Source organism: Cebus imitator, unplaced genomic scaffold, assembly GCF_001604975.1.
Source record: "Cebus imitator isolate Cc_AM_T3 unplaced genomic scaffold, Cebus_imitator-1.0 Scaffold49, whole genome shotgun sequence".
Taxonomy (NCBI): Eukaryota; Metazoa; Chordata; class Mammalia; order Primates; family Cebidae; genus Cebus; species Cebus imitator.
This window is the reverse complement of record NW_016107364.1, coordinates 1,996,236-2,008,946: the sequence shown is the minus strand read 5'-3', so window position 1 is coordinate 2,008,946 and position 12,711 is coordinate 1,996,236. Positions and strand designations below refer to the sequence as shown.

Genomic DNA, 12,711 nt, shown 5'->3' with positions numbered 1-12,711 from the left:
TGTAACATAGATGGTCTCTGGATTTGAAAAATATTTTAATCTATCTCACAGTACTTGTTGTTAGATTATTGCTACTTTCAATATCTTTCTCAATTATAAATGTGTTTGATTTGTTATATAGCAAAGTAGTATTGTGACTGGAACAGAAGCCTTAAGTGTGATTGTTGATTGTGATTTCCCTACAGTTCTAAGAACATTAGAAAAAAAGAAAAAAATTTAGAGAATGACTAACTAGAAAATTGAGCAAAATGGTATTCAGCTGATTATTTTAAAGTTAAGCAACTTTTTCTCCTTTACTTTTTCTGTTTGTATTCCTAGGTAGCAGACAAATGATAATAAGAGTTCTGGAATTGCTTGCAGAGGATATGACCCTTATTGGTGAAGCAGTTTCAGCAGATATCTGGGATGACAGCAGCCTTTTTGGTATAGATATGGTGAGAATCAATATTTTCTCTGGGATATAGGGAACAGTATTTTTTAAAATTTTGGTTCTTTTAAGGTGGTTTTCATTGTCTCATTAGTGTTCAAAATCTTTTTTCTTTTTGACTCAGTATGTCCCAGGCTTATTTTATAAATAACCTGGAGCAGGCCTATTTTTCCAAAGATTCTGGCTACTTCTAATAGGGAAAGGTATATTAAGACCAGGACCAGGCCATTAGAGGTGCTTATAGCTACTGTGATATCATTCTTTCCTTTCACGAACAATTAGGAAATACATATATTTAAAGATCGTGAATTTATGTTGCTGTTTTTCTCATTTTAAATTTCTTTTTCTTATCCTTGTACTTGCTTGTAGAAAGTCTTCATTCCTAGCAATGTCAGCATAATTGCCTATTAGCTTTGACCTTAAACATACGTAAAATAGTTTCAGAACAGCAATATTTACATTACTATGAACAACTCTAATAAAAAGTTCTAGATTTCCTGGCAGTTCTTTTTGACACTGACTAATCTCATTAAGGATATATACTCAAAATACTGTGCCTTAAAGCTACTGTTACCAATTCAGCACACAATTATATTTGTTTTCACTTTTGGGAACTGTTTTTCCTTCATAAAAATGTAGCTCAGAGATTCCTCCCTGCCATTCAGTTACCTTTAAGATGTTTTCCTTATTGGTAGTCATTTTTATTTTCTGGCTTATTTTTTCTATTGCTATTTTATTTTTGCAAATGTAAGCAACTGAGTATGTAGGTTCTTATCCTCTCCACATCCTGCATGAAAGGTAGTAGGTAGTATGTTGTATACACTTTTTTGCACCCTATTTTTATTACTTAAAAATATGTCCTGCATGCACAGAATAGTAGGTATGGGGATTATTCCCTATCTATCTATACGTGAGATTATCTCATTCTTTTTTATACATAGCAAATGCTTCATTGTGTATTTGTTAACCCAGCCTCTTACTGGTGGATATTATTGTTAATTATGTACAATAAATAATGTGCTTATGCTATTTCATAAATGTACAGTTATGTCTCTAGGGTAGATTTATTTAAGTGGGCATGCTCTTTTTAAAAAGCTTTTATTTAGGTTCAGGGGTACATGTGCAGGTTTGTTATGTAGGTAAACTGTGTGTCATGGAGGTTTGGTGTACAGATTGTTTTGTCACCCAGGTAGTAAGCATAGTACCCGATAGGTAATTTTTCTGATCCTTTCCCTCCTCCCACTCTCTACCCTCGAGTAACCCCTGGTGTCTGTTGTTCCCCTCTTTGTGTCCATGTGTTCTCATTGTTTAGCTCCCACTTATAAGTGAGAATATGCAGTATTTGTTTTTCTGTTCCTGGATTAGTTTGCATAGGATAATGGCTTCCAGCTCCATCCATGTTGCCGCAAAGAACATGATCTCATGCATTTTTATGGCTGCATAGTATTCATTGGAGCATGTATACCACGCTTTCCTTAATCAGTCTGCCATTGATAGGCATTTAGGTTGATTCCATGTCTTTGATACTGTGAATAGTGCTGCAGTGAACATACACATGCGTGTGTCTTTATGGTAGAATGACCTCAAGTAATCCGCCCACCTCAGCCTCCCAAAGTGCTGGGATTACAGGCATGAGCCACCACACCCGGCCGAGCCATGCGGCCGGGGTATCAGTACAGCAATTCCTCACTCAGCATCGTAGATAGGTTTTTGGAAACTGTGACTTTAAACAAACAGACTTATAACACACCCAATTATTTTTTCTCATCAGCATTTAGTGAAATGGCATGGAACTTGTAATGCTGTTTCATTAAAGTCGGTTTCCAAGAACATGTTGACCATGTTAAGTGAAGGCTTATTGTAGTTTATTCATTTTATTCTGAGTGATATAACATTGTTTAGACATACCACAATTTGTTTATCCATTTACCTGTTGGTGGACATTTGGGTTGTTTCTAGTTATTACAAATAACATTCCTATGGACATTGAGTTGTTCAACATCTCCAGCATCTATTATGTTTAGTTTTTTTTTTTTTTTTTTTTTTTTTTTTTTTTTTTTTCCTGGTGGGGGAGAGGGCATTCTAATGTGTAATGGTATCTTAGTAGGTTTTAATTTGTATTTCCTTAGTGACTGATGATATTAAGCATCTTTTGTAATTTTTAGTGAGGAAGTCTTGGTCTTTTTAAAACACTTATTCTTAAGTATTTTATTCTTTTCAATGCCACTGTGAATGAAAAATGTAAAAATGTTTTGGATTGTTCACTGTTAGTAAATAGAAATACAATTGATTTTTGTGTATTGCTCTTCTATTCAGTGGCCTTGCTGAGCTTACTAGTTCTGATAAGTTTATTTTCTTCTTTTCTTTCTTTTTTTTTTTTCCTGGTAGATCCCTTAGGATTTTCTACCTATGAAATCATGTTATCTATGAATAAAAACAGTTTTAAGATCATCTTATCTGTGAATAAATACAGTTTTATTTCTTTCTACTCAATCTGGATACCTTTTAATTTTTTTAAATTGCCTAATTACCCTGGCCTAGAACCTTTAGTACAATGTTGGATGGATGTGGTGAGAGCCTCCTTTGTGATCGTAGAGGGAAAACATTCAATCCTTCACCATTAAATATAATGTTAGCTCTACTACTTTTGTATTTTATAGATGCCTTTATAAAGTTGAGGAAATTTCCTATATTCTTAGTATATTGAAATTTGATAATGAATCATTATTATATTTTACCTGATCTCTTTTGTCTCTACTGAGATGATCATTTAGCTTTTTGAAGAGCAGAAATACTTAATTTGATGAGGTTTAGTTTCATAGTTTTTCTTTTATGGATCATGCTTTTGATGTTTTATCTAAGAAATCTGCCTAACCTGGGATACAAAGAATGTTTCCTGTGTTTTCTTTTATAGAAGCATTACATATGTTTTAGGTTTTAGATCTTTGATTAATTTTGAGTTGATTTTTGTATATAGTACAAGGTAAGGAATGAACTTTTTTTCTTATGGGTGTACAATTATTTTCTCAGCACTATTTGTTCAAATGACTATCCTTTCTTTCCTGAATTTCTTACCAGCTGACTGTATATGGGTTTACTTCTGGACTCTATTTGATCAGTTTTGTCTTATGATGCCAATACCCAACTGACTTAATTATTGTAGCTTATAGCAAGTCTTGAAGTCAGGTAGTATAAGTCCTTCAACTTTGTTCTTGTTTTTGGAAGTTGTTTTGGCCATTTTAGCCAAAATGAATGTATTTTCAACATCAATCGAATTTGTCAATTTCTACAAAAAAAAAAAAAAAAAAAAAAAGCCTGCTGTGGTTTTGAATGGAATTGAGTTGAATTTGTAGATCAGTTCAGGAAAAATTGACATCTTAATAGTATTGAGTCGTCTAATCCATGAATACTGTATATATGTCTTCGCTTGTTGAGCTCTTTATTTATTTTTATTTTTATTTTTATTTTTTTTTGAGATGGAGTTCATTCTTTTGCCCAGACTGGAGTGCAATGGCATGATCTCGGCTCACTGCAATGTCTGCCTCCTGGGTTCAAGTGACTCTCACTGCAGCCTCGGCCTCTCAAGTAGCTGAGATTCCAGGCGTGTGTCACCATGCCTGGCTAATTTTTTGTATTTTTAGTAGAGATGGGGTTTCACCATGTTGGCTAGGGTGGTCTCAAAATCCTGACCTCAAGTGGTTTGCCCAGGTTGGCCTTGCAAAGTGCTGGGACTACAGGCGTGAGCCACCGTGCCTGGCCTCATTTTTAGCTCTTTAATTTGTCTCTGCAATGTTTTGAAGTTGTCAGTATATAGGTCTTCTGCGTCTGAGTATTTCAGCTTTGGGACTTGCCCACTGGCTGATTTTTCTCTTTATGGATCTTAGTATTTGATATGTGTAGTCATTTCTGATTGGATGCTGGACCTTTTCAGTAGTACCATGTTGAGTGTCTTGATTTTTTATTTTGCCCTTTTAGTAGCACTTTGAGAGGCCAACATGGGGGCATTGCTTGAAGCCAGAGTTTGAGATGAACCTAAGCAACAAAGCGAGACCTTATCTCTACAGAAAATAGTAACATTAGCTGGGCATGGAAGTGTATACCTGTAGTCCCAGCTGTTTGGAAAGCTGAGGCAGGAGGATCACTTGAACCCAGAAGTTTGAGACTGACGGGTGACTATGTTACTTGCAGAGAAGTTTGATTTTCTCAAGACTTAAAAAAATTTTCCTAGAATGGGTCTAAAATAGCAGTTTTCAACTAAGGGTAATTTTGCCCCCCAGAGGATGTTTAGCAATATCAGGAGCCATTTTTGATTGTCACACCTGGAGTGGAGCTACCGGCTTCTAGTGGGTAGCAGCCAGAACAGCTCTCCACAACAAGTAATTTTTTGTCACAGGATGTCAGAAAACCTTGAGAAAGTGTTGAGGTTGAGAAACCCTGATCTAGAAGAACCTTTGCTTGGGGTTAAACTGCTCCTGAAGTGTGACCCTTTGGGACCTCTATTGAATGTTCAAAGTGATTAGTGATGACTGCTTGCTCTGGCTGGTTGAAGCTTGAGTTTTGTTGTCTTGTGTGAGCTCTGGGAGTTGTTTAGTTTAAATCTCAGTGATCACTTTTGGCTTATAGAGTATCTTCCTATAATCTAAGCCACCTAATCTCAGCATGGACTAGATGAAAACTTGTTTAGGTTTCTGAATCTCTTTCTTTGCATAGCTCTCCCACAATTCCTAACCATCTCAACTTCCAGAAGCATCTTCGTCTCCTAAAGTCATTGAGACTGTCAGACTCTTTGGGTTTCCCTTGCCTGTGTTTGCTGTACAGTACTTGTTTTAATAGTAGGACTCTGATTGCCTATTTTCCTTTTCTGGCATCACAGTCCTGCACTGCCTACTGTGCCACTTTCTAGTTAATTTCTTGGGAAGGACAGGAGAAGTTCTTATTACTTCAGGGCCAGAATTGGAAGTTTTACATAAAGTTTTAAATTATGTCATTTAAGCAACTGGGCTATCTGTGAGTTATTAGGGGCTTAAATGTACATTATCCACGGTGAATATTCAGGATCAGCTTTAGAATAATTATTCAAAGTGTGGAGAGATCAGAAGGATACCTTGTTTTTTGCTATTTGTATATCAGAAGAGTAATTTTAGAAAATATGGCATTAAATTTTTTTTTTTGCAAGAAGTGTTTTCATAGGTAATATTTTACATGAGTAATCAACCTGTATACAGTATTAGCCTTAGGCATGTTGTATTTCAACATAGTATTTAAGAGATCTATGGACTACCAGTGCATGTCTCCATGTAACTGGAAACCATGTCTTTTTTAACATTTCAAAGTATCATAAATCATTTGTCATTTTATATCTTTCGTTTTGAAATTGTCGTCTGATAACCTTGCCTGACTTGAAGATTTGGTATTCTATCTGTTCTGTTAATGTGAATTCCTAGTGTCTGGTCTTCCTTCTTCTCCCTTTCTTCCTTCCCCTCTCCCTCCCTCCCTCACTTTTTGCTGCCTTGTTGAGGCAGTAAAATAAAAATTTATTAGTCATAAAAATATGTATTGACTCTTATACAGCTGTCAGTTTTTTTCTCCTTATGCTATTTTGATGTAAGTCGTTCTATATTTAATTAAACATTGTTACAGGCTGTCTGAAGGCCTTGTGAATAGAGATCCGAACATTAAAAAAAATAGATATTTACATAATAATAATACCCATGTAAGAAAGAAATCCAAACTTTTATTTTTTTTCATAACATGAACCTCTTGAAAAGGGAAACAAATTGCATATTTTAAAATAGGTATATTTTCAAGTCTTTTATTTTCTGAGAATAGTTCTTAATTTTGGTTTTTCTTTAATCCTTAAGATTATCACACTATTTTTTAGTACTTTTAGGAGATTTTTCACATATTGAAGATTTTCAACAAGTAAATTTTTCCTTTGAAGTGTGAGGAATGCTTTATCAGTTGTTTCTTAAATTAACTTAAAATTTCTTGGCCAGAACATTTATCTGTAAAAGTTAGTCATTCACTTTTAACTTTTGGCTGCTGGTACTTTATGATTCAATGAATTATTTTTACTTTAAAGGTTAATTCTGTGGCACAAGTGCCAGTTGGTATGTTAGAAATGCTAAATAAAACAGAAGTACTTGAAATTATATTTGATTTTCTTTTACTTGTTTAAAAAGAATAAATGTCTCTTTTCTTTGCCTATATTTTAAAAGAAGCAAACAAGTAGAATTTCTTAATGTTCATACTTTTGCCAATTTTCATAAGAAAGACAGAAGCAGTATTTTTGTTGCATCATTAAGGAAACAAAATAATAAATGTGTTGTTACCAACTTGGAAATTAAGTACCTGAGGATATATTGTCAAATCTCTAGGTATTTCTACACAGTGCTAATATCAGTAGCATCAGTTCTGTCTGGAATTATGATTCAGTATGTAAGGGAATTTCAGTTCCCCCCCAAATTGAATATTTTATATCACTTGAAGTAAATAAAAGAAAAAATATTTTCACCAAAATTAGTTATGCTGACTTAAAATGTGTCACATCTCATTCCCACTAGTCTTCCACCATCAAATCTGGGTCTGTTTTTTCCTTATTTATGTGCTGAGATAGGTTCAAGGTGTAAGGAAAAAGGAGCTTTCACCTCCTACCAGATAACCTAGACTCTTAGGTCTGTCTTCTGTTCCTTTTCAGTGTTTCTTCTATGTCATTCTTGTCATGCAGTTATTGAAAAGTGGTCTTTTCATCTTTATGACTCATTGCTTCTAAATTCCCATCTGACCTGCTATGAACTGGTAACTTCGACATCAACACTTGTTGGTAGAATTGTAGAGTGTTGGTAGGACTTCAAGAAGGGCTAAGAGGATTGTGAAAGAAACTATAAGGCTTTGTATCCAGTAAGGGCTCGTTAAGGATATTTGGACCAGAGTGTGAATTGATAACTGGGGTAGTGGGATCTCTAATTACATAGACCTTCCCTGCGGCTGCCACCATTCCAAAGACAGTTGTTTTAATTCACATTTCTTGATTGCCTATTATTAGTATATGCTAGGCACTTGGGGTGTCAAATAAGTAAGATGTAGTGCTTTCATGCCTGTGAGTGATAGATACTTTTAATGTGACATTAGTAAAACAGATAAGCGTAGAGGGATAACAATTAAACTAAGATGGTTTAAATACAGCGTTGTATATCAGACACTAAGTACTATTTATAAAGTCTTTAAATTATCATGACCCTGTAAATTAGATAACTGAGGCACAATTTATTTTTCAAGGTCACCTGAGGTTTTGTATTTTTTCTAGCCATCACTATGAACTATGAACTTGGATGTCAGTGAGGGGTTTTTCTTTTTTTTTTTTTTTTTTTTGAGACAGAATCTCACTTTGTTGTCCAGGCTGGAGTGCAGTGGCATGAGCTTGACTCACTGCAACCTCTGCCTCCCGAGTTCAAGCAATTCTCATACCTCAGCCTCCCAAATAGCTGGGATTACAGGCATGTGCCACCACTCCTGGCTAATTTTTGTATTTTTAACAGAGACTGAGTTTTGCCATGTTGGCCAGGCTGGTCTTGAACTCCTTGGGTGATCCTTCTGCCTTGGCCTCCCACAGTGCTGTGATTATAGGCATGAGCCGCCATGCCTGGCCTCAGTGAGGGCTTTTTGTAGATCTGAATGAACTGAGTTTTAAATTACAAGTAGGATTTGGCCAAGCAAATAAAATAATATATATAGTTTTTAATCTGGCAGAGACTAAGAATGAACTGTGAGCCATGACAAAGAGGCATGGATAGTTTTAATCAGAGATAAAGGATAGGGCTGGTGGTAGCTAGAACAGAAGCACCTAGAGCATGAAATGTGAGTTGCAAATAGTGGAGAGAAACCGGTGAGATAAATGAGGATCTTCTCGTAGGGGGCTTTTGACATGGTGCTGAGTAGCTCTGACTTCCTCTGAAGTCAGGAAAAGATTGCTTTTAATCAGGGAAGTGACTGATGAGATTGGCTGAGGAACTGTGACTGGCTGCAGTGTGGAAGGTCCATTGGAAGCATGTGAGGAGCAGAGCCTGCTGCAGTTACTTACTCCAGGTGCCTTGTGGAATCCGGCAACCCATTGTATATTGTGGAGATAGTAGATAAGTTGTGTTTATGCTATAAAATCTGTTTTATTGGTAATTAAGATATTCTGCTAATCTGGTATTTCAGTTTTATGCCTTCTGCTGTAAAAATTATGACTATCCTGTGAAAGCTGGTTCCCCCCCAACTCGTCAACTCCTTTAGTGTTGTTGTTTAAACATCTTTAGCCCAATGAATTAGAAATGTGGGACAGTTACTATTGTTTTTCAGTCCTTTCCTTATTTCCTTAAAGACAAAAGAAAACCAAGAAACCACGTTTTTTTTTTTTTTTTTTTTTTTGCTTAGAAGAAATGTTGGTATTTTTTCTCCCAAATTTATTTTTTCAGCATTTGCTTTGAGAACCACTCAATTCGTCATTAGAATTAGCAGGGTTATTTTAAACAATTTCACAAGTAAATAGACTTCTAGAAAAAGCTGTACAATGCTGAGATTGTAAACATATTTATTGATTTAAGTTGTAAATTATCAAAGTTAATCTTGAATAATAGAGACATTATTCTTACATGCAGTACTGTTTTAATGGAAACATACTATATAGAGGAATTAATTGCCTGTCAATATAAGACTGTCGCTGTATTTCCAGATTGTTTTCTCTAGACCAGTAGTTATTTGTATGAGATGTTGTAGTTTTTCTGTTTTAATTTTGTAAGGGTTGTTCTACTTTTGGTTTAAATATTTATTACTTTTTATTTCTTGGGGAATCAGAGAAAATATAGCCTTAAATAAACATTGAAGTTTTCTGTGTGGTGAAGTATTTTTAAAGTTAATTTTTGTCAGTGTTTCTTGGAGACTTGAAGAGAAGTTATATTCTTTGCAATGTTCAAAGTTTATGTCTATTAATTTTAATTAAGTCTGAAAAGACTGAGATAAAATCTGTAACTCCATATCAATAACAAGTTTGTTGATGTTCTGTGTTATTCAGATCACAGACTGATTTTTATTGAGTCTTTATTGTTAAACATTTCATCAGTAGAAAATTAATTTATTTTGCCCTAAGTTATTCACTATTTGTATTACTTAGATTTTTTTTTTGTTTTTATTCCATTACACATTGAATTTTTAACCTTTTATGCATGAAGATTTTCCTTTTTTAAAAATTTTATTTTCTTTTTAAACTCTTAATCTCATGACAGTTAAGGATTTTTGTATGTATAAATTTTCAATTTTTGTTTTTTTTACTTCCATATGAAATTATGTTTCATTTATAGGAAAATTTAAACTTTTTATAGTATAGTTATGCTTGGTCTTCTCTCAAAAGTTTTTGCTTTTTTTTTGCCATGTAGATTATTTTGTCTTCCTTACTTCTGCAGTGACATTACTGTACAACCATTATCATTATCTACACAACTTTAAATGGTAAACCCCCCTTCTGCCTGCCCCCAGCCCCTGGTACCTCGTATAATAAGTGGAATCTGTAATATATTTGTCTTTTTATATCTGGCTTATTTTACTTTTGTATTTGGCCTATTATATGTTTTAAAGGTTCATCCATGTTGCAGCATGTATCAGAATTTAATTCCTTTTGAAGGCTCAATACCCTTTTTTTTTCCTTCTGAGATGGAGTCTCACTCTATCGACCAGGCTGGAGTGCAGTGGTGCGATCTCAGCTCACTACAGCCTCTGCCTCCTGGGTTCAAGCCATTCTCCTGCCTCAGCTTCTTAAGTAGCTGGGATTACCGGTGTGCGCCACTATGGTTGGCTAATTTTTATAGTTTTAGAGACAGGGTTTCACCATGTTGGTCAGGCTGGTCTTGAACTCTTGACCTCGTGATCTGCCTGCCTCAGCCTCCCAAAGTGCCGGGTTTACAGGCGTGAGCCACCGTTCCCGGCCCCCTTTTCTTGTACGTATACACAACATACCACATTTTGTGTCTCCATTTCAGTGGCCACTTGCATTGTTTCCACCTTTTGGCTGTTGTGAAAAGTGCTGCTATGAACCTGGGTGTGTATACATCTCTCTTTGAGACCCTGCTTTCAGTTCTTTTGGGTGTATACCCAGAAGTGGAATTTGCTGGATTATATGATAATTCTGTGTTTAATTTTTTTTTGAGGAACTGCCATTATGTTTTGCACAGTAGCTGCACCATTTTACATTCCCACCAGCAATACACAAAAGTTACAGATTTTCCATATCCTAGCCAATGACATGTGACTTTTGGGCCTCATTCCTTTTAGTTGTTTCCTGTATAGTCATCCTTGAATTAAAAAAATTATGATATATTAGATTTTTGTTTCTAGTGTGCAGGTATTTCTCATTTTTATTTTCATATGTTTTCAATCGAAAATTGAAGGTAAGAACTTCAGCATCTTTTTCTTTCTTTCTTTTCTTTCTTCTTTCTTTTCTTCTTTCTTCTCTTTCTTCTCTTTCTCTCTTTCTCTTTCTTTCTCTCCTTCCTTCCTCCCTCCCTCCCTCCCTCCCTCCCTCCTTCCTTCCTTCCTTCCTTCCTTCCTTTCTTTCTCTCTCTCTCTCTCTCTTCTTCCCTCCCCTCCCCTCCCCTCCCCTCCTCTCTTTCTTTTCGTCTTTCTTACTGAGGGTGTCCTTTTACCCACTAGTTTATGGAGGCATATCTGGCATATACTTTGGACTATATTGATGTGATTTACAAGTCAGTCTACTATGCATAGCTTCTTCTTCATATTTAATGTATACCTTTCAGTTTAAAAGATATTATTTCTATTGGAGTAGTAAATTATTTAAAATTTATGATGCCATAACGTTTTCCACTTGAAACCTTATTATCTGAAGAGAGACAGAGTTTATACAATTTGATATTTAATTGCTTTTTAATTGTTTGACTTTCCTTGATTCGTTTCCTTAGAACTGTTGGTATCAATTTGAGGAAAGGGATCATGTCTGTTGTACGAATGCATTTTTTTCTGTTATGCCTGCCACTGTGTTAGGCGTATAGTAAGCATAAGAAATACTTGATGAGGGGTTTACCTGTAAATGTTCCAAATTGGAACAATTAAGCACTAGAAACTAGCAGGAATTTATGGTTCATTACCTTTTGTATTTTATTCATTGTTAAAGAGTCATATTCAATACATAAAGATTATTAGTTGTATTTTCAAAATGTAGGTGGTTTGTCATTCTTTTGTGCTTTTTAAATTACGTCAGCAGGTATTGGTAATTCTCAGAGAGAGGAATACATTTTGATTTGTTTTCCTATTTAATGATAATGATAATATTTTAAACTATTCTCAGTGGCTTTTGTACACTGGCCCCTAAAATTAGTTGTTTTCTTCTCTTTTATGTTGTGTAAATGTTTTTAGAAAGAGAAACTGCTCCTGGTGTTGGGAGCCCTTGGAGAAACTATGTGCTACCATAAGAGTAGTGTCAGTTTGGAACAATCAGAGGTGATGCTTGTGCACCACAGAATGGCCTTTATCAGCATTTCACTGTTTGCAGTTCGACTGTTACAAATGCTTCTCCCTGTTGAAAAGGTAAGGTAGGTAATGCTGCTCATTTGTAGTTTACTGACCATTATAAATAAATGCTGTGTTGTAAATTTCTTCTGATCTTTTCATGGTGTGAAGGTATTGTGCTTTAGGACATTTTCAAAATAGTGTAACAAAGATTATATGGGAAATGTAGAAATTGAGAAATGGTTAACATTTTGAATAATTTTGACAAATCATTTGATAGGAAATTATTTTTTAATTTGCAGTTGTTTTTATTGCATATGTTTTATTGCAGTCTGTACATTTGTTTGTTTTTTCCTTCACTTGTTCATTCAGTGAATAATTTATTGATTGCCTACAATGGGCCAGCAGTATTACATGCTGGATGTAAAACAGAGTAGGTTAGAATTAGTCCCTGGCCCCATAGAACTTAGTTTTGTAAAAGACAAGACTTGCTATTATCTATATGTATATGTATATGTATACATGCATATGTTTGACTTATTTAATTTCTTTGGTAACTTTGGAATCACTTGAAGGAAGAGATTATGTCTTATACACTAATACATTTTTCCATACATATATACATATATAATTGGTACACTTGATGTATTTTTTAATGATTCGAGGTCATTGGAGGCCTACTGATCTTATCTCTGCAGTGTGTGTCTTGGTTCTTATCATTAATATCAAGAGTGGCCTTTCCTTCTCTTCAGCTAGGTACATGTCAGAGTTTTTTTTTTTTTTTT

The 12,711-nt window shown here is 34.9% G+C and overlaps 1 protein-coding gene across 3 annotated transcripts in view; it reads left to right on the top strand.

Moving 5' to 3' along the window:
• Positions 1–12,711, top strand: part of RTTN (rotatin) — a 185,632-nt gene that overhangs the window by 16,392 nt on the left and 156,529 nt on the right. For all 3 annotated transcript variants that reach the window (XM_037738129.1, XM_017527523.2, XM_037738130.1), the window contains 2 exons: positions 319–434; positions 11,834–12,004. In XM_037738129.1, the coding sequence (XP_037594057.1) occupies positions 319–434; positions 11,834–12,004 (287 nt within the window). The remainder of the gene's footprint in view (positions 1–318; positions 435–11,833; positions 12,005–12,711) is intronic.